At 34.7% G+C, this 23,349-nt stretch overlaps 1 protein-coding gene across 1 annotated transcript in view; it reads left to right on the top strand.

Moving 5' to 3' along the window:
- Nucleotides 1-23,349, top strand: part of LOC124370053 — a 59,657-nt gene that overhangs the window by 13,276 nt on the left and 23,032 nt on the right. Inside the window, exons 8-19 of the mRNA XM_046828373.1 lie at nucleotides 397-543; nucleotides 2,779-2,916; nucleotides 3,666-3,802; nucleotides 6,241-6,472; nucleotides 7,387-7,581; nucleotides 10,011-10,173; nucleotides 14,873-14,999; nucleotides 15,626-15,802; nucleotides 16,909-17,054; nucleotides 17,749-17,846; nucleotides 19,728-19,878; nucleotides 20,939-21,048. Of these exons, the coding sequence (XP_046684329.1) occupies nucleotides 397-543; nucleotides 2,779-2,916; nucleotides 3,666-3,802; nucleotides 6,241-6,472; nucleotides 7,387-7,581; nucleotides 10,011-10,173; nucleotides 14,873-14,999; nucleotides 15,626-15,802; nucleotides 16,909-17,054; nucleotides 17,749-17,846; nucleotides 19,728-19,878; nucleotides 20,939-21,048 (1,821 nt within the window). The remainder of the gene's footprint in view (nucleotides 1-396; nucleotides 544-2,778; nucleotides 2,917-3,665; nucleotides 3,803-6,240; nucleotides 6,473-7,386; nucleotides 7,582-10,010; nucleotides 10,174-14,872; nucleotides 15,000-15,625; nucleotides 15,803-16,908; nucleotides 17,055-17,748; nucleotides 17,847-19,727; nucleotides 19,879-20,938; nucleotides 21,049-23,349) is intronic.

The raw sequence follows: 23,349 nt of genomic DNA, 5'->3' as shown, positions 1-23,349 counted from the left end.
AAATACACAATAGAATAGCCTGCATGATGATGCAGCTGGAGTGATGTGATGCGACAACTGTTACGCAATGTGGAAAAATGTAGATGATGTATACTACAACGTGATCTCATAAATATTTGTAGAAAAGTCATAGGATATAAGTTAGTGTACAAAATCATGATTTTATGATGTTTAGTGAATTATAAACACTAACAAAAATCTGGCTACTTGTAGTCCACATCGTTTTATTGAACCATGAAGTTTGTAGGATATAAAGTCCTTTGTCCTAAAAGGGTTAAAAATGTGTAAAACTATATTTTAAAGTTTATTATCATTACAAACTAATGCGGAGAAATATTTTGCAGTTTTAAAAAGGTGGATAGAACTGTGTTCCTCACGATCAGTGTTTTATTTCAGTATTTGTGGAAAGTGGAGAGCGATACGCACAGAATGACCTTGGAGCAGACCGGCCCCAGAGCCACTGTGCCCGCTGGGAGCCTGCGCGCACGGAGTGTGTACAATATCAGTTGTGTGCTGAGTCTCAGATCTGTTGTGCTGGCCACGGTAATAACTGCTTTATTCCACAGAGATTTAATTAAACTAATTTGTAATGAATATGCCATAAACCCTTCCTTCATGATAAAAAATATAACAAATTTTCATACATATATCACTAGTGATAACCTTTCACTTAAAGCATAATTTTTTATGTAATAAGAAACTAATATCTCATTAGTATAAAAATGATACTAATGTAAACCTTTTATATGTTTAATGATTGTGTATAGAAAAATTAAACTTTATATCCTAGACGAACACGATTTACTTTTTAGTGCATTCAGAATTTTGATAGGATGTTTCCTATGATATTTTTCAGCTCAAAATGTTCTGATGACAATCTCCCTTTTGTGAACCATTATTAAAAAGATAAGAAAAAAAACTTTGGCTCAAACTAGAGCAGTCACTCTATCTGTATCAATTTTCTAGATATTCAAAAATTTTAATACAATTCAAACAAATACAATTTAAGTCCAGTTTAAACATTCATAAGAAATTAACTTCAAGTAAAAAATTTTTTAATATTTTGAGACATTTTGAAATGAAAATACAGGATAAAACTCTATTAAGACATTGTTACCTCTGATGTATGTATTATCATGTTGACGTCACTACTAGTCTTGAAGACTATGTAAATGACTTGGACAGATATATGATAATAAAGTTTTGATGAATCCCAGTTGGAGGTAAAGAAGGCTCATTTTAGATTTTATCTTAAAAGTGCTTCTAACATTGAATATTTTCACTTATAGTTCAACTTTATCTGAATGTTTAAAAAGGACTTATGCATTTTTTATACGTCAAAGTGAAAGTTTTACCTTGGTTATCTATAAAACATTTAAAACTTTTCGATTGAGCTAAAATTCTTGTTTTTATTGAAGCTTTCTCCCTCATTTGACTTTGACTTTGAAAAAATATTCCCCAAGTTTCATTTTTCTGTTCTCAATTGTTAAAAAAATATCAGTCAGTAAGCTTTTTAATCACCCAGTTCGAGCATGGCACCAACCATTATGTGTTCATTTTTCAATCTGTTACATAAGGGGAGTTTTAATTAACAAATTTCAGTAGTTCCTGACCATTACTTTTAATGTCTGTCTGAGAATGCAGCCCCAAAACCTTTGTGAGATGTAGGGATAAAACATCCTAGGGTGATATACAAGGTGTTTGAAAAGTCTGGGTACGGCTTAATATTTTACAAACCATAGCAGATAACATCTATAAACTTTGCACAGTGTCATATGGCTGTGTAAACTATTTTTCCTAGCTATTACCATGACATGCCAACCATGGGGGGACGGCCCACACAGGAAAACTTGGAAATCTTAAATTAAAGCATGGGTCGAGTGATGCCTCATTTGAAAGAGCTCACTTAGTAGAGTTGAATGCCGCAAACCGCATCTCAAAAGGTTTATCCAATCAGAAATGGCGGGTTGTTTTAGGTGCACATTGTGAAGTACATTATGCACTGCCATTTCTGACTGGATCGTCGTATTCTGATGCGGTAGGTGGCGTTTCACTCTACTAACCGATGGTTTCACTGATTAGTATTTATAAAAAATAATTTAAAAAATTAATTCAAAAATTAAGTGGTAAGTTAACTATTTCACCAACAATGGTAGAACTTATTCTTAATTGTTAATAATTAATTAACATTAAGAATTAATTCATAAACATAAAGACGACGAATTCATTTTAGTTTTATTTATTGTGTTATAAATTTATGACATAATTTGCTAATTAAAAAAAAAGTCAGTGAAAACACTTCGGTTAGTAGAGTGAAACGCCGCCAACCGCATCAGAATACGACGATCCAGTCAGAAATGGCAGCGCATAATGTACTTCACAATGTGTACCTAAAAAAACCCATCATTTCTGATTGGATAAACCTTTTGAGATGCGGTTTGTGGCATTCAACTCTACTAAGTGAGCTCTTTCAAATGAGGCATCACTCGACCCATGCTTTAATTTAAGATTTCCATGTTTTCCTCTGTGGGCCGTTCCCCCATGGTTGGCATGTCATGGTAATAGCAAGGAAAAATAGTTTACATAGCCATATGACACTGTGCAAAGTTTATAGATGTTATCTGCTATGGTTTGTAAAATATTAAGCCGTACCCAGACTTTTCAAACACCTTGTATATAATTTGTTTTTGTATTTTGTGAACATGGTTTCCAACTGTAATATTAGATAATACCTAAATAAAAACCTGTTATCATGTTACCTTTATATTTCAATTTCAGAAGCAGATGCAGGTCTTGGTAGAGCATGGAAGCATACGCATGGAGGTAGTCCCAACAGAGATATCACTGGGCACAGGGCACAGCCTACTGCTGGACATATCTTACTCCCTTCGTAACATAGACTTCACCACACTTCAGGTTACTGAGTTACTCAATCTTCAACGTAGTATTTGCCCATACAATCTGCTTAGGCCAGAGTCTCCAATACAACTTGTTCTTCTTCTTGGTTGGTCAACGAAAGCATACCTATTGTCACCTGTATTCTGTAGTTCAGTTATAATAATTAGTGCTATGTTTAGTTTTCTATTAAGTGCATGTTTTAGAGTTAGTGAAGTTGACACACAACATGGTGGTTGTGATTCCGTGTCACAACACTCTGGTATGATTTGTTTATTTTAAATGTGTTAGATTAGTTATTTACTTGAAGAAGAGATCAGATTACAGATCTCGAAATGCAGTGTTACTGATTTTTTGTATCACTGAACGATGGCAAATGTCCGGAAAATCCTGTTTCCTTCACAATCCTTCCATCGTCAAAAACAAATTTCAAACAAAGAAACCATTTCCATTGTTATTTTAAATTAAGATGTTAAATTTTACGTTGTTTCAATAATCCTGGTTAGTGTATCCTATCATTAACTCTGTTTAGAAATGCTTAATTTTTGTGCTTAGCGATATGAGCTTGATAATTGAGTTCTTTTTAATGTGGTTTTTATATAAAAATCTTTATCTCGAAATTTAAAAAAGATATATGTATATTTTTTTGTAATATTGTAATAATATATTATATTTTCACCCTTAATATGAAAGTATCAATTGAGATAAAATAAATTCACATAGTTAACCACTGTTTATGTAAACAATTTTTTAATGGTATTTATATCCAGTTCCAGTGGACGTGTGAGAGAGAAGATGGGCTAACCTGCATTGTTCCTGGATCTGGCCAGAATCTCTCCACCCGTTACAGCGCAGCCCTGTCCCAGCCCAGATTAGTTTTACCGGCCGGGTCTCTCCCAGTTGGAAGGTAAGGCCCTTTCAGTAAGGTGATGCATTCCGTTTTTGGATGTGTATATATGTTTTTTTATTTTAGAGTAACAATCCTATAAAATAATGTTTCTGAACATACAGTAAAACGTACAAATTTTAATCTCTTCCTGAAAATTATAGGAAATTTTGTAAACAGCTGCAAATAAAAACTCTATTATAAATACCTAGACATTCACACAGGTAGACAGCTGGCAGGAAAAGATTCAAAATTGTAGGTACTGTTGTGAAAATGCCTCTAAATGTTAATGAATCATTGAATGGAATTATGTAACTTCATGTTACAAATTTCTTATATCTTACTGTTAAATTTATCATTAAAGATTTGCCTATTACGTTTTTACTCAAGTGTGTATATTATGGTACATAAGCCCTACTTTGTAAACTAATAATTCACTATTAAAGAAATGGTCTTATAATGGTCTTATTATGGAATGGTCAAATAGGCATAATGCCTGAAAAATTAGGTGTTAAATGGTTTTGGTTTTCCATGGTTAACACTACATACTCAGCTTCTGCTGTGGTGTGAGTGATGGTAGTGGAATGTGTTGGTAATAGATAATAGGATGAGGTTGATTAAAGATCCTCTACTGGTAGCACAACATCTAAATGACCATTTCAGTACAGCTGCAGATAACATCCAGAGTCACTATACAGTACCTAACTTAAAAACAGAAGTATTTGAACTCCAAAATCTGGTTGAACTCATAATAAACCCAACCACAAAATCTGAAATTTCAAAAATTATCTCAGGATTAAAATCAAAACCATTTTTAGGACTGGATGAGATCTCATCAAAATCTACTTAAATATTGCAAGTAGCAGATTACACCCCCGTTAACACACATCATCAACCTATCCTTTAAAGAAGGTATTTTCCCAAAAGCCCTAAAATCATTCAAAATAATTCCAACATTTTAAAAAAGGACTCGCAACCTCAATAGAAAACTACAGACCCATATTCCTCTTATCTACAATATCCAAAGTAATTGAAAAGACAATGCTTGATAGATTAATGAGTCATCTCATTAATAACAACATCCTCAGTAGTCAAAACATGGTTTCCTTAAGGGAAGGTCAACTATCACAGCGCTGGCTAGCCTTGTTGAGTATATTATCAATCAGATGGAGGAAGGAGCATCTGTTACTGGGTTTCTCTTGTACTTCAGTAAGACATTTGAAACTCTAGACCACTCTCTACTGCTAAACAAAATAAAGAGCATGGGAATAAAAGGCAAAGCTGCAAATTGGTTTTCAAGCTATCTGGCAGGAAGAACACAATAGTTGAACTAACATTCACCAAAAACCACACTACCCATATAGCAAGGTCACTTTTACTCTCAATCAATAAAGGTGTACTCAAAGGCTCATTATTAGGACCAATCCTTTTCATCCTGCGGACCAACAACCTGCCAAGATATTTTCAAGAATATGGGCAAGCAATTATGTACGCGGACGAAACTGCACTCTTAGTTGCTGACAAACATAAAAAAACATTAGAAATTTCATCCTTTGTCACGTACAATATGGCTAAGCAGTATTGTCAAAACAATTATCTTGGACTTAATGAGAAATAAACCTCAACAAGTAAATTTCAGAAACAGAACCACTGACTTGCCAGGGCTACCAAGTACCAGACATTGAACTAGAAAGTGAAGCAAAATATCTCGGAGTTATAACTGACAGCAAACTCACTTGGGGATCACATGTAGACAACCTTTGTGGAAAATTAAATACCAGCCTCTATGCACTCAAAAGAATAAAAAATTCCTGTGAGCTTCAAACATCAAAAGTAGTATACCACTCGTTATTTGAGTCCCATATTAAGAATGGACTTATAGTGTGGGGAAACTCCTCTGCCAGGAATGTAAGCAGAGTATTGGTACTACAGAAGAAAGCAGTGAGAACTTTAATACGCTTAAACCAATATGACTCCTGTCGAAGTGCGTTCCAAGAACTTAAAATACTGACTGTCACATTACTTCACATTCTTGAAGTGGTCAAACTTGCAGTAGACAGGAATCAACGGAGACTAGGAGATGCTCACCAATACAGCACTAGGAATAACACAAACTTTGCCATGCCGATTCACCACACGTCCCTCTACGACAAGAAACCGTGCTACTCAGGAGCCAAGCTGTTCAACCTCCTACCTGAACAGTTAAAAAGAATCCGTAAAGACATCTCATGGATCAACAAGCATCTCATGGAGTGGACACCATGGAAGAATTTGTCAACTGGAGGAACAACCAGACTAATCTCACTTGGTTTTAACTTTACATTAATTTTAATCAAGACAAATTATATCTGAACTTTTTTTAAGCAAACTGTTTGTTTTATGTAAAAAGTGTTACGCAATTACTGTTCTCAAAGAATATGTAAATAAAGTATATTTGTCTATTGTCTATTGTATTGCAGGTACAGACTGACAGCAGCAACTAAACTGGTTAACACTACATACTCAGCTTCTGCTGTGGTGCTAATGATGGCTGGCAACCCTCCTCTGGTACATCTGTCACATCCTTACCTCCCTCCCTCCCGGAACTCTATGACTTTCCCAGCGACAGTCTCCGATATACACCAGGGCTGCCTGATCACTTGGGAGACCCTGGGGTTGGTGGGCTACGAGACCTTCCCTGTAAGGCAAGTGGTGAGTACTTAGCCAAAAATAAGTGCTCAGACCTCTATCTTCACCGTTAAACACTTTAGAAGTAATTTGTCTTTAAACTTAAATTTTAGAAACTCTGCAAATATTTTAATAGATTGATGAAACAAAAAAAAGCAATGAAAAGTACATACAGTTTCATCTCTTATGTCTCTTAAAAAATTTAGACGTTTATTTCAAGGTCTACACTGTTTTCAGATGAATTCGGATTGAAGTCCTAACCTGTAACACCATCTTGATATTTCTACTCAGAAGACCTGACTTTGCAGTCACTTATTCAAAGACCTCACTGATTCTGACTGTGTGTGTATCAGTCAGTACTATGTGTGCATGAACTAGACCACTATTGATTTCTTATTTATTCGGTAGAAAGCAAAAATATTTTTGCTCGTAAAGAGGAGGGGGAACTAATTGATAATAATTAATTCCTGCCAAAGTTGATTATTTTTAGTTATATCTGAATTTTAAAACATATTTAGGGGTGAGTAATAAAGGGTGAGTAAAGAGTCTGAGGGCATTTTTATGGATTTCAATATTACATTACTTTTATCCAAAGGAGAAGGAAGAGGAATAGCTTAAAGTCTGGCTTAATCCATTAGTAACTGGAAATTAAGGTTGTGATGATACATAACCTCCAGCACCAAGGAAACCACTCTATCTAAATAGGCACCGTTGTAAAATTCTAACTTCAACTGGATTCTCTGTTGTTTAGAGTAAAATTAGAAACCTCTAAAAATGTTCACAATTATTTATTTTATTAAGACCCTTAATATGGGGTTTCACACACAGTTACTGTTGAAAGTCTTTTACTTACCCGTACAGTCTAATTTTTTAGTAGGTGTAAAATTTGTAACATAACATTTACGTGTGATGTTATATCTGTGACGGTGACGGTGTAGCCAGGTCACCAAAGAGTGGTGCCTGTAGGTGTAAGCTCCACGAGGCAGGACAGTTCTCTGGTAGTACCAGTAACCACCTTCCGACCCAGTGCTCGCTACAGACTTCGACTCACTGCAGCTTGTTCTGCTGCGGACCTCGCGTACGCAGACGTCACTGTGTCTATTGATAGACCTCCACACATTGCTGTGTTTCAGGTAAACTGTTTAGATCTAACAACACTTCCCTCTACTGACAAAATGTCTCAGTACAATTATTGATTATGTCTACCCCAATAATTTTATGGACACTGTGTCAGATAATGTTCCAAAGCTGAAGATTAACTATACCCATCTTAATTACTGCGATAAATTAACTTTACTCTTTTACTAACAAGAACTTTGTCATCTCTCCAGTCAAGTTTAAAATAATACACACTACAGTAGAGAGTTGATAATTTCGATTAATAAAAGAATACATATTGTAGTAGAGCAGCGATAATCCAGATTAATTCGTACCTGACCCCTTCTGTGTTACCAAATTATCTGGATTTTTGAAATGGTCCCATAAAAGGCTGATAGACATCATCAACAAAATAACTAACAAAAATATGTTGTAATTCACTCTAGCAGTTAACAGGGAAGTGAAACACATAACTAATGCCATTAATCCGGTCTAGTTTTAATGTGGCAACATAATATTCTTTGTCCTAGTGTTGCACTTATTGAGTTATTTACTGAAAAGTATAAAATAACTCATATTTTGATATAGTAACAACATATTCTAACAACACCTGTAGGTTCACAAAGTTACTGTATTATTTTAGTTTGACTAGTTCCAATATTGTTTGTGGAAAAGCTGTACCCTGCCTTGGATAAATTTTCATTATGTGGAAAGTATTAGTTGGAGATCGAAGTTTAAGTAGGAGATAAAGTATACTTCATTAATTTGGTAAATTTGGTGTAGTTAATTATGGCTTGACCTCTACAAAAAAGGATTGAAATTATCCTCATTTATGGTGCACCACATTAAAATTATCAAGAAATTAAAGGGGTTCAATGAATTACGTCCAGAAAGGCCAGTATCCAGGAAGTTTGTCAGAGAATTTATTCATAAATTTGGAGCAACCGGCAGTGTCAAAAATGTGAAAAATCTAATTAGTTGTGTAAAGATACTGAATTTTAAATTGTGGCCAAATTTGTAGGGTATTCAAGTTTTCAACAAGACTAATGGCTAGGTCTTTAACAGTATTACAGATAAAGGTTGTAACCTCATTGAAGACTAATCATTTTCACCTTCGGTTCAGATTCATTTATTTTAAGAGTTAAACATGATGACAGAGAATTCTTAAATTTTGTGAAACAATAGACACACTTATAACTGCTAGTAAAGAATACCTCTTTCTCAAAGTTCATTCTTTTTTAAACGGAATTGTTATTAGAACAAAATTGCAGATATTGGGACATAAACAACCACATTTGTTAAATGTTACACTTGTGGAAGCCAGTCAATCAGAAAAAACTACACACTCACCGTGGGATCAAGAACGTGGCCAGGGGCAGTTTGGGGGTCCAGACAACTGATAATTTCCCGTAATGGACAGAGAGTAAGGCCCCATTTTGTTCCTTAAAAAGTTATTGACTTGCTTATTTGTTGAGAACGATCTTTCAGCAGTACATGTCAGTATACTGAATTATTTAAATAATAATAATCGTTTACTAAATTTAAAATATTTTGGGGGGATCCAGACCCCTTGGACCCCCTCGAAGGCTATGTCCAGGATTAACAGCCGATAGAATGTATTTCCCAGCTGGTACTCCTCACCATTGGTCAGAACACCAACCAGAACAGTCAAGTATTGAGATGAGTTATTTTCTCTATCAGATACATTTCAAATGAAATGAATTTTTCTGTGAGAGTGTTCAATTCAAAACTTAGATCAAACTCGAGCTGGAGCTGCATCTTTTTTTGTTGGATGATTGATTTAGGCTGCTCCTAGATTTGGGTAGTGGAGATTCAGTTTGAATAGATGATACATGTATTAAGTCATATATTTAAGGATGCGTTATTTATATTTTAAATATAAAACAAATAATACAAGTATTTCATAAGAAAATTTGAGAATTATAGGTGTAATACTAGCAAATAGTTTTTTTACTGTTGAAATGCACTAACACCAATATGCAGTAAGTTTTCAATATTTCAAGAAGGTCAATCTCAGACACACACACCTTATCCCATGGTAACAGTGTGTTGTCTAAAATCTTCTCTTTTACCAACATTACCAATGGCAATTCTAACCTTGTAGGTCATGGTTCCGTTTACAGCCATATCCAGGTTAAATGTTGTAAAACAAGGGGATGGATGATTATCTTATCATCTGACAAGGAGTACTTCTGTGAGATGTCATTTGACTGAAGTAAGTTCTGCCCCTTTATTAGCTAATTCTAGATCAACTCTTGTTTATGTTGGAGCTGCCCCAGAAGGTACATTGGATTTTGCTATAGCAACTAAGGCTCAGTGTAAGAGCAGCCTTACCATACAATAACCTGTGTTGGTGGTAATGTATATAAATAAACATTTATAATAACTAATTTAGAATAAAAGCACTTAATGACCTGATTATTTAGTTTGTGGTAAAATGCAGGTGATTCCACTACAAGGTGTGGCTCTACAAACTCAGTTCAACTTCTCAACTGAGCGTATTGCGATGTCGACGTGTAGTTTCGGCTTCTATCCACCTTCGGGCCATCCTCTCTTCTTCTATACCTCTGCCTACTCTTGTACATCGCAAGCTAGCCTACCTGCCTGTGAGTCATATAAGAGCTAACACATATATATAGGGTGAGGCAAAACTGTAGAATATAAATGATTTTGGCTTGTAGTCCTCATAAAGACTTGGAAAAACATCAGCATTTGAGAGATGTTTGCCTTACCTATACACAGGATGTTAAAAAAATATAATTTTTATTTTTATTTTTTAATGAGAACTCTAGTATTTTTTTTTTAATAATAAATAAGTTACCTGGTTTAAAGAGTCTTCATGAAAAATAATTTTTCATCTAAACTCTTTATTGGTAAAGTTACAGGCTTAATGTAGTAATTGCTGGTACAATGTCATCTTTAAATCTTTTCATACTGATACATTTATGCTATTAAAACAGGAAGGAATATGTATTAGAAATGTCTGTTAAGTGTTGGACAGCCCCCCAAGAAATCCCCTAGGCCCTCAGTTACCTGATAGGTACTACCTCAAAGGTTGGTAGTTTGTGATCTTTATATTGCTGATAGTGCAATGTACCTGCAGTTTCTTGAGTGGGGCCTAGGGGGTGGGCTTACTGAATCCGGTGCCCCTAATGAGCAAGGAAAATGCCTCCCTAGGTGTGCCACTATCTCATGTCACTCAAGACCGATGGGGAGATCCAAACTTGTAACTAGTTTGGAACCCACTTCTGCGGCCTGCTCAATTTGTCTTTTGCTGAACTTCCGCATCTAGGGTATTGCCCTGAACCGCACTCTGTAAGATGGTTGGTCTTTGGTGCCTTGCAGAAGTGGCAAATATCTAGAGAATAGCCTGTCTAGCTATCACCAAAGCATTCCCAAGGATGAATCGCCAAGTATGCAGATGACACGACTCTGTTTCAAAGCAAAGGGGTTGACTTGGGACTGTCGCGTAGACCACATTTGTTCAAATCTATCCTCAGGAATCTATCTTTTGAGAAAACTATCTGAGTATTGCCCAACCCAGATACTGATGATGGCATACTACGGAGTAATCTACCCACACCTATCCTACGCATTAACTTTGTGGGAGGTTGCGTAAGCTCAAATCTCTCAAGAATCTTCATTCTTAAAAAAAGCTATCCGAATAACTGCCAAATTGCACAATAGAGAGTCGTGTAGGCAAGCTTTCAAAGACCTAAAACTGTTGACATTACCATGCCTCTATATTTTAGACACCTGTCTTTTTTTAAATCTAAATGTAATGCCATACAAGGTAGTGACATACACTCTTATGTAACTAGAGGCAGGAACAACTACTGCACTGGGGCACACAAGACGGTACTGTCCCAATGCTGAAGGCATTTAAAGCTCATCTGAAATCAACTTTAGTCACAAATGCTTTTTACAACACGGACGAGTTTATGGCATTCAGTTGGGAGACCCTCGGTTGGCAGACTGACTAGGGACTAGAGTGGTACAATTATAACGAGTGGGAGAGTGTGTCTGCAAACAATGTATGTATGAAAGAGACTTTTGTGGTAGAATAAATGGAAAATTTTAGTTTTCTACATTTGACAGTTCCGATACATTTCTTTTAAAAATGTTACAAGGAATAAAAGATTTAATATTATTATTATGTCCCAGGCGACGCCTTGGACTCCCGTCTTGATCTCACTGCTTTGAACATTGTAATGCAGGCTATGGCCAGGAGGAATGCTTACTGCCTTCAGCAGGCAGAGCTTTGGTCTGTTTTGGGTTTCAGCAATGAGCTTTGTAAAATTAGATTGCTGATACAAGGAGATGATGTCTTGCACATGATCTCTCATATATGTATACCTCAAAAATCCTTCTTCGATAAATCTTTCAGAGTTGTGATACCTTCTAAGGAGGCTTGGTCTGAGGGAAGCAAACCCTTTCCACTAGCGGAGTTTGAATGCTTTACTGATGGCTATAAGACATAAAGTGGCTGGTACATGTGTTAGGATTTGTTAAGGTGAGACCATGCAGAGAACTGAGAGTCCCTATGAGTCCTCATCCCACCGTTTTTAAGACAGAAGTCACTGCTATTATGGAGTGTACTCGTGAGAATCTTTGTCTTCGGTACAGCAGTGAGACGATCAGTATTTTCACAGATAGACATGTAGTGTTGTAAGTGTTTGACCGTGTGTGTTTAACTTGTCTGGGAATGTTATCAGGCTGCTTATTACCTCTGCAGAACCAATCATGTCACTGTTTGTTGGGTTCCTGATCATTAGGAAGTCTAAGGGTATGAAAGGGCTGATGCTTTAGCGAAAATGAGCTCAGCGGCTCATATGACAGGTCCTCAACCATTCTGTGAGATTCCTAGGTGTGAATCCTGTAGGTGGGTTCATACAGAACGTGTGAGGAGGTGGGGATTGTGCCCAGGTTTAAGAATGAGTAGGCTGCTTCTATAGTTCCCGTATCACAGGGGAGCATCAGATCTCTTTGAAAGCCAGGTGTAGATGAGCAACCATGAGTTTTCTCCCATAAGAGCAACGTAAAACCTCATGCACGTTTGGTTGTAGCATTACGGTAGATGTCTAATTTTAACCGGTTATGGAGTACTGATGCTATAACTCTCAACGTACCTAGGGTCTACTAGAGTGAGCAAAATTATCATTATGGACTCCAAGGAGTAAAGAACATTTTTTAGTTTTAATTATTCAAAATGTTTTGAAACAGTATAAAAGACCAAAATAATACATTATTTGCACCTTCTAGGTTCCAAACTGTAACTTTATTTCATTTTAGAATTTTCAGTGTTCAGATTTTGTAGACAGGTTTGCCTGTCTCCTGTGGTTGTATCACGGTGATAATTCTGGTCGATCTCAGTCTGGAAGTGGGGATTCTTGGCTGGATTTGTCAAGCAATGTTCGACTTAAAATTTTCCCAAGAAGGTTTTGATGGTTTGTAAGGAAAGTTTATGATTTAGAATGTGTTGAGGTTTTCTGAAGGAATGATTTTAGAAAGATCCTAGCAGCCTGTTATCGCTCTGCTAATTCAAGAAGAAGATCTGTGTAGTCAGCTTTATTTTGTTTGTGGGTATCTGTTGTGATATGTAGCGTTTCTTGTAGGGTTACTAATTACAATGTACCATAAATGTATGTTGGTTCTTAATAAGAAACTGGAAAAATATTAGTAGAAGATTAACTACTATTTTGGAATAAAATATTCCATACTTGACAAATATTAAAAAAAAATAATTCAAATTCAAAAAAACTTTATATATATATATATATATATATATATATATATATATATATATATATATATATATATAATTTGTACTACTACATTTAAAATTATACAAATAAAGAACAGCATCAGTCATATTTTATTTAAAATATTTTTATATTTCCATGAATTCTTCAAATGAATATAAAACTTTATTGGTTAAAAATATTTTAAGGTGTTATTTGAACAATAAATTATTTTCTACACTGAGTAAGTATTTTGGAATTTTATTTATAAACTTAATTCCTGTCGAGCTTGGTATCTTATAATGAAATTCCAACGATTGTTTATGTACTATAGACAATAGATAGTAGACAATTTCTTTATTTACATATTCATAGAGAATAGTACATGCGTCATAAAACAAAAGTTGTGGTTAGTAAAATTTATACAATGGAAATAGTTTTTGTGTCATAGTTATATAATGCAAAGTTGATACAAAGTTTGATGTCCAGAGGGAGCTCTTGTCTTGCGCTGCACTGTACTGCCAATTAATTTCTATTTCGAGTAAAGTAGTCATGATTTGACCCTAATCGAGGTAATTTGTAAGCATTTGATCTGACTGTCATTACTGTTTCAAGTATATACATTCCATAAACAGTTAAAATTCCCAATTTGTAACAATAATCTTTCACAGAATCCCGGTCCTTTAAATTTAGTCTTATTCTAATTGCCTTTTTATGAAGTTGCAGAATGCTTTGCAAATTGTTATTACTAGTGGCCCCATACAACGCAACACCAAAGGTTATATGAGAATGTATGTGAGCATAGTAAATTGTGTTTTGAATTTCTATTGAGCAATATTTGGACATATTTGGTCAAGAGCAAATAATCTGGAAAAGATGTTTTTTTTGCAAAGCCAAAATGTGCTCATCCCAAGTTATGTTTCCATCCAAAAGTAATCCAACAAATTTGGTTTTATATTTTATTAATGTAAATTTATACCAAATTTATAAATTGGGGATTGATTCTCCATATCCCCATACTGAGCATAATCCTATTTGATGCTATACTACCGTCATATATTATATAGCAAAACGTAAGTTGCTATTAAAAAGTAAGTAATTCTTTTTGTAATATTTTAATTACGGACTTAAAGTTATGCCAAGCATGAATGATGAAGGTATGTAAGTGTTTAATTAGCTTTTAATTGTAAAAGTTATAGACTACAGAATCAAATTTTGACTATGTATAAAAATAATTATTAATAAAATCCAAACATTAAATATTTAAAAGTCAATTGGTTTTCAGTGAATTACTACTGAACTGCTGTGAAAATATATGCAAATATCTAGTCTTATCTTCATGAAATGTTTTCATATACTGGGTAGCATGTTCTGATCTTCATAAGTTAAATTTAAATTATATTTTTTATTACAATGTGATTAATTATATCGAGTATATGTTTTGAATAATAATTATAGGTAAGATGTAAGAATTATAAGTTGATCCTTGGGTTTGTTTGGATAAAATTAAACTTAGTTATTAAACTGGAGTGTGGTTTGTGTCAGTAATCCCTCAGTTCTGCAGACAGTAGGTCAAGCAGTGCGGTGAGGACTGTGGTACGAGTCTGCACCTCTCAGTCGTTGTGTACAAACTCCGATGGTCCCTCAGTGCAGATTTCCCCACCTCCCTCCATCTCTCCCGCACAAGCAAGGTGGGTTGTAACACATTATTAGGAAATAAATGTTTAGAATCAACATATTTTTCAGTAGTTTATGTTTTAATTTTGTAATAAAAAAAAAGCTCGACAAACCATTTATTACCGAGTATCATTTAGTTCAATCATATTATAATGATTATGCATATAATGATAACTTCCAGATTCTTGACCTGGTTTGTGAAGAAATAATATAGATTTTTTCTTTTATATTAGATGCTAGACTCCGTTTTATCTTAATTCTCATTCATTTATACTAAAGACTTGTGTGAGAGTTTGCAAACAGAATAAAAGGAAGAGATGGTACAGTACAAAGTGGTCAGCACTGTTAAAGAATGCTTTGGTCGTGGACAAAAATGTAACCTTTCCTAACCCAAAGTGTGACTCTTTAAAATGAATTGTGACTTTTCCCAGATCTTTCCATTCACACCTTTGGTATTAAATATCAGTAATATATTTAACATAAAATATACCCAATATGCACAGTAAAGCCTTAATGATGTGTGACCATATACAAATTGTGTTTTGATGAGATGTAAATACTGTTTGGTAAAACTAAATTATTTTCCAGAAGATCCATAGATCTATTTTTTTCTGCTAATTGTCTCCTGCTCTGTGTAAAGCGCTATATCTGAGCTGGCCTCAGTTGCGCTGAGGAATGATGAGTTACCGGAAGCCATAACTCCAGCTTTCACTGCTCTCTCCTCTACCAGACAGCTTCTGGACAAAGCAGCGTACAAAACAATCTCTGCCGCTGTGGAAGCAGCAATCATTGACAGAGTCAACCGGACCTCACAGAGGTACGCTGCAGTTCCAATTATTGTGTTTGGTCTCCTAGTACATCTGCCCCAGACTTGTTATAAAAATCTTATTTTGCGTAAATTTAACTTAATAATGTTTATTTGTGGTTTACATTGATTGACTTTTGCATATGTTTCAAAGTATTTGTTTAAATGACAGTGTAAATAAAGATTTAGTTGAACCAATGTATTTCTGTCAAAGTTTTGCTGAGAGTAACATAGCAAATTATTATTTAAATAGTAAAAAACAATTTTTTGCTTAATCACATGATTCACCACTTGCGCATTTCTCATTTCTGTTAGATTACTCTTTAGAAAATAAAAACATATTACAACTTCTTATTATTTAAGCCAGCACTGCAATTTGAACAAAGATTATACTTCATCAGATATTATTTAACAGTTAAGTACAGTTTTTAAGACAGGAAGTAAAGTTTCAAGAAAGTAGAGATATGTCTCAAATGTCATCATGCTAATGAATTTTTCCGACTCATCCTGCTTTTATATATTAATGTAACTCTGAATTTAGTTTTTCTCACATAAAGCATATGGCCCAAATACTACACATCTTATGAAAACATGTTTCAAATATCACCTTGTATGTGGAAAAGGATTCAATTTACTGACCAAGTAATGTTCAAAGATTTTTATTTTATATAGTAAACTAATTATAAAAATAATAATAGGCAGATAATATGTCAAAGATATTTGGGTCATATACTTTATACTAAATTAATTGTCTCTTTTTTGTGGTTCAAATCAATGTGTATTAAAAAATTGTTCAAATACCTAGTTTTACATTTATTGACGAAAAGTTTAATGAGAGTTATTAATAGTATTACAATAATAATAAAGATTGATTTGTTGATGAAGTTTTACAAAACAGAAGTGTTTGAGTTATTACACAATTTACAACTCATTTATCAAGTTACTATAAATAATCTGAGTTAAACTAGCATTGTTTCATTACAAGTTTTCCAATCTTGAGTTACTTGTATAGGTATATTTTATGTTCTTTTACATGTTCCTCTATGCTTATTTGAATTGAGCATCTAGGTATGCACCAATTTCAGGTACCTTTTTTTCCACATATCATTTTTTTCCAGGCTTAAGAATGACCCTTCACATAGACCTAGTGCTATGAAACTTTTGGACAGTGTCACCAGACTGTTACCATTGCTGCAGCTCAACGACTCGGCTCTCTCAATAGTCGTAGCTCTCAGAGACAGGATTGCCACAATGCCTCAAACAGGTTGGTTATTGATATAAATATTTGAAGATTGTAAAACGACACTGTTACCATTGCTGCAGCTCCATTTTCCTCCAATGATTCTGTTTTATGTTCCATATGCATTATCATGGCTTCTTTTCTATTGATTTTTTCTTCAGGTAGCTTGTTTTTTTCAAAACAGCTTATCCTATCTTTGCAACTATTTCAATTTATCAGATTTATTATTAAAATCTCCATGAGATTATTTTCAACTAGCTTTTCATGAGCTACCATAAAAAATGGCTGACAGCCAACACTACCTGTGAATGTGATCTCTTCTAAAGTGTAGTTTTAGTGTAAAATTACAACACATGTTTACCAACTATACTCACAACCAACTTAGAAGAACTTCCACAACAGTTTTTGAGTGTCCTCCATCTTGGATTAATAAAAAAAGAAATTCTCATATATCCTTGGTGTTACATAAAAAAATACATTAAAGTTTTATAACTTAATATTACTTATAAAAATAAATTGTTGTTTATTAAAAAATGTGTAATGTTTTTGTTTATTATACAAATATAAATGTAAATATAAGTACTATAAAAAATGCATATCCCTGTCTTCAACCACTGTGAAAGCCTGATTTCAAGTTGGTCCCAATTCTCTTGCTCACTTAGGAGAAGAAGCTGTGAACCTCTCATTGCACTTGTAACCGTGGACTGTTGTTGTTCAGAGCGGCCGAGCCGGGAATTAGTGATGGAGCCGAGAACTGGAAGAACCAAACGCCAGCAATCCTTGCCTTCTGACGTCCGGCCTGAGAACCCTGACACAGTGAGTTCCAAACTGCATCTAGAAAATGTAAAATTAATAAAATAAGAAATAACTAAAACTTTTTATTAAAACATGAAATCTATATTTTTAAGCTATATTTCTATATAATCACTATACAAATTAAATATGCATGTTAAATAAATAATATACACTCCGTAGCACAAGTTTTCCAAAACTCTCTATAGAAATCTACTGTTTGAGATTTCAACCACTGGTTTACTGAGGTATGCAGTTCGATGTCAGTGTCAGAATGTTGTGTAGTGAGCGTTATCTTCATCACTGTGATTAGACGGTAATGGTTTGGTACAGAATCTGGGCTGTACGGTGGATAACCAAAACTCCTCGTGGTCAGCGCTGCAGTTAGTCTCTTTATTTTGTCATACCAGGGTTCTCATCTCCTGATGTCCCTTCATGCCAATGTCAGGGTGATGAACTGTGTTGTGTTCTATTTCTCTTCGTGTGTTCGATTTTAACACAGGCAGTGTTAATGTTACTAGTTTCCAGTGCTTCTGTAGAGTGCCCAGATTATCAGCTGAATTGTGTCCGAGGACTACTTATTACACGCGTCTGGTTAAGCCCATTTTGGAGGAAACCAGCCAAGTACGAAACTCATTGCCCTTTGCTTACACAATCCCTATTGTAACCCACAATGTTTGGCTTGAGACATGTTTACAGTCAGTCATTACCATTATTTAATCATTTGTTTCTACAGTTGTTTACAGCTTGTCTGAACTAACCGTGTCATTACCAGATATTTTTACGTTTAATTGTCTTAATTTATTGTTAATTCCTTTACCACATTCTGACTTTAAGAGCAATTCGCTCTTCAATATAAGCTACTCGTATCTTGATCGTCTTGATGAACCTTCAGTAAAAGAATTACTTTTCTCATCTATGACACTGGATGTCTTTTATTATTTGCTTTGACACACAAGGAGCATGTAGCTTGTACACAGTCAAGAGGAGCTAAACGTACATTTGTTTTCCGTTTATGTTTTGATTCAAATTCAACTTCATATTCTATTTGATAGCTTTCTGCTCATACTCCTCAAAACTTTCCCATTTACCTTGAATCAGGTTTCTAAAAGATTTCAACAATAATGCGGCTGTGTTCATGTCGTTTCTAGAGTTTTGTAAAGATTCACCAGTTTTATTTACTTGACTCAAAATAGTGTCTCAAAAACATTAACTTGTTCATTTTTCGAACTAATCCAGAGCAGCCACCAACATGAACCCTGCCCGCTCCTCGCACCAGTGACAGGTACTTCAAATGCATGCCAACCCTCTGCTCTGCTCCCAATGTCACCGTACACTCATAATCATGATCTTGTATCAAGTATGTACTATATACGATAATAAAACATAATCAGTAACGTTATTTTGTAGTTGCAATTGTCTTGCGGGCTCCTATACACGCGCGTATGCCACCTATGCTTAAATCCGGCCCAGTTGTCTATAGTCATAGTCTTCATTGTTTCTCGGCAGATTTGTTTAGAAATCACCCATGATCGATGTACAGTATCCATGCCTGTGGTGCAAGAGTGTGTCTGAGTTGGTGGGAGATAACATACTCCCAGCAAAAGTACATGTGAACCTGACAAGACAATTTCACTGAATATGAATTTACGCCCAACTATGTAATCGGAGGCAAAAAAGGTGGTGTAAAATTTATGTTGTGTGAGTGCAATGCCACCACCATTTCTTCTTGTTCTATAGTTTCATTGCAACTCATAACTACCTCACTTGGGAACAGCAGATCACTGTAGAGAGTACTGTCTGGACCCACTCTTCCCTGTCGACACAACCGGCATGCCGGCCCACGACCACGACACTAAACACTCTACTATATCTTAACTGATCAGATACCGTGCTAATACATAGGTGGGAGTGTGGCTGAGAACCTCGGAGACGGCCATCCTTAGCTTCAGCCACAACAGAAGTGTGGAGGAAAGGAGAAGACTGGTCTATTACCTGGACAACTACATCGCTGGACTCTGCAGGGCTCTGGTCGACTCACAACCTGTCTTCCTGGGTTCGTCTCATTATCCATTCTTGCCTCACTCCTATTATTATCCTCATTAATAATACTCACTTCCAGACAATTTAGACAATTTTCGAAAAAGGAAACATGAAGAAAATAAATTAACTATTAAATACGGTATGTAAAATTTTATCCTTCTTTTATATGGTTGTTTATCCATAGTGAGTGTATAGTAATTTTGGGTTTACAAACTGCCATACATTGTTGACTGTATCAGACCTTTAGAGAAAAAATATGTAAATGTTATTGTAAATTATTTGCATGATCGTGATTTTTTTCCTTAATTACAATAAATTCTCATTTTTTGACTTAAGAAAGGGTCGTGATATCAGAAAACGAATATACAAGAAAATATAGTTAAAATCACAAAAACCATACCAAATTTTATTTATTGAAAACATATCATAAACTCAGTTAAACATAGTCTATCTATATGGAGTTGACACAGAATTTGTTTCCTGTTCACTTATGCATGTCACAACACTCTGGTATGATTTTTTTATTTAACCTATTTTGTAGTTATGTGTTAGTTTAGTTATCCACCTGAGAAAGAGATCAGATTGCAAGTCTTGAAACATAGTATTATTGACTTTTTGGTAAATGTGTTACTGATGGTGAATGTCCGGAAAAACCTTCACAATCATTCCATTTTCAAGAACAAGCTTTAAAACAACACATTATCAATACCCTCCGTAACGTTTGAACAAAATAAAAATTGGTAGTGTTATTGTAGTATTTAGGAATTTAAATCCTTTAGAGTGTCTTTATTGTATATTAACCCCCCCATTGGACTTAAGTCGTCGTAGATATGCCTAAAGAAGTTATATACCAATTTTATAATAATATCTCTAGTAATCCAAAATCTTCCATAACCCGACAGAGTTCTGGTCCCTTGTGTAACATACAATAACTGAGTCTACTGTAATATATTACATGTAATAGCAATATTATTCAGGAAAGGGGTGGGAAATATGCTCCAATACAACAAATAAAACATTTAGTGGCTGCTTTGTTTTATGTACAAAGTTATGATACTCTGAGCAATTTCCAGGTACTCAAGTGGTGAGTCTAAGCGTACAAAAGCTTAATGTCCAGGAGAACTTCAAAACCCCATTGGCTCTTCCTCAGTGCTCTGGCGACTGTTCGAGCCCATCAGCTAAGGTTGGCATCATCAACTTGTTTATTTGTGCATCGTAATACACCTTGTTTGTGCATCGTAATACACCTTGTTTGTGCATCGTAATACACCTTGTTTGTGCATCGTAATACACCTTGTTTGTGAAGGAAAGCAATAGCAGCACAGCAGCTACAGAGAGACAGTTAGATATAGTTCTAGGATAAACCCGTATGAATGAGTGAGAAAATATGCCAGCACAAGTGGAATTGCAAAACTATCAGGGGCACACCGTCAAGGGAGGGGGGACGAACGGGACCATTAAAGAGCATTTTATTTCAAAATAATCTATAGCTTAATAGCCTTTTTTCTGCTTAAAAGATCGGAACTTTGAAAAAAGTCATAACAAAATATGTAAACTCAAACTTTACATATGTTTTAACTTGAAAAATACTTGGCCGAAATACATACTCGGGGTTAAATATGTTTATTCCAATATAACTGTTGATGCGCTGAGGGCAGAAATAACTCAGGATCTTGCCGCGCTAAGAGTCTGGTGTGAAAATAAAAAAATGGAAATAAATGTCAAAAAGGCCAAATACTTAAATTTTGGGTCTTAAAGTTTTGATTTCCAGAGTTCTCAAGTATAACAAAATTGGATGTTTAAATTTAAATTGCAATTGCGAACAAATAGAAAAAGTGAGTGGTTTCAAATATTTAGGAATAGATTTGAATGAAAAGTTAAGTTGGGAACATCATACATGCTTGAAAATCTAGAAGAAATTGAGACTGACATCTTGGCTCCAGTGATTGGGTTTCTATCAGTACTAGGGCACTTGGACAACATCTTTGCTCTTACTGATGTTCTTTTTGATGTTTAACAACACCAGTCAAGTTATATAATGTACTGTAGGAATAAAATTGACAGTAGTCGTCAAAGCATCGTGGTGACTATGACAAAAATTATGAGGAAGTTGTTGTGGAGGTTGGACCACCTATAAAAGAGGAGGCAAACCAACTGCAAAAGAGTGTACTTTGAAATCTTTGACAATATAGATGGACATTTCCAATTACGCTTAGAAGTTTACTGAAAATTGGACTTTTTGCAACTACTTGCAACAGAAGTGTTTTGAAAGCATGAAGATATATGTCCAGAATCAGCTTTCAAAAGCTTGTTGGATGTATATGGTAAGTTTTTCGACCATGTTCAGTTATAAGATGAACTATTATTGTTCAATTCCAATGAAGAGTTTAAAGGAAAACCGCTGAAAGATCTGTACAAATTATTTGACTCCAACCTTATGCTTAGATCAGCTTTTCTCCAAATTAATTTATTGGTTAGTTTAACTTACATGAGTCCTGTGACTACAGCCACTGGCGAACAGTCCTGTTCTGCACTGAAAAGGATAAAGACTTATTCGAGAAATTCCAATGGTCAACAGAGACTCTCTCACTTAGGCCTCATATCCATTGAATGTGAATTGCTGGCAGAAGTAAAATCAAAGGAAAGGTTTTTGGCGAAATAGTTAATACATTTGCTGTTAGGGACAGAAGAATGGAGTTCAATTTCCGTTAGTCAGCCTACTAACCATTACGTGTTTTCAACTCTGAAGTGTCTGCTTTAAGTAACCTATTATTGATTGAGATACATTGTTAATGTTTAACATTTTACGTACATTTGTAAATTTGTCCTTCATATTTTCTTATACAAATACAACTCTTCAACTGTACTAATATAAGCATTTTTTGGTTAATTATCATGTAACTGAAATGTGAAATCATAATCAATGTTATCATAATCATAAAAATAAATCCATGCTTAAACCATTAAACATAAGTCTCATTTAAAAGCTACTTGTTTGTATAAATTTGCATAAGTTGTACTATCAATTTCTCATCTCGCCTATCTTATTACATTGAAAAGTATGCAGAAATAATAACTCACAATTTAATAAAAAGCAATGTTATCATAAATATAAAATTATTCATAAAAAGGTTTTTTTATTTAAATGCTATCTTTTTATATAAATTTAATATAAGATGTAATAAACACATGATACTTCTGTTTTCTTACACTTAAGTTGAATTGAAAGGTGTGTAGAAATGCATACTTTTAGTCTAAAAATATGAAAAAATTTCTCCGTGTGGTGGTCCCCCGGACTCAACTACGGCTTGGGGAAACCCCCAGGCCCCCCTCTGACGGTACCTCTGCTTCACTTACACGACTACCGCACACCATTGATGATATTGTATGCTCAAATTGTTCTTCATTTATTTATTACTAATTTCAAAAGTGAGTAAATAAATTAATTTGACTCAATGCTTCTCAAATACAAAATTATGAATCA

Source organism: Homalodisca vitripennis, chromosome X (genome assembly GCF_021130785.1).
Source record: "Homalodisca vitripennis isolate AUS2020 chromosome X, UT_GWSS_2.1, whole genome shotgun sequence".
Lineage (NCBI taxonomy): Eukaryota > Metazoa > Arthropoda > Insecta > Hemiptera > Cicadellidae > Homalodisca > Homalodisca vitripennis.
Note: the sequence above shows the minus strand (reverse complement) of the source record. Positions and strands in the feature narration are given on the sequence as shown.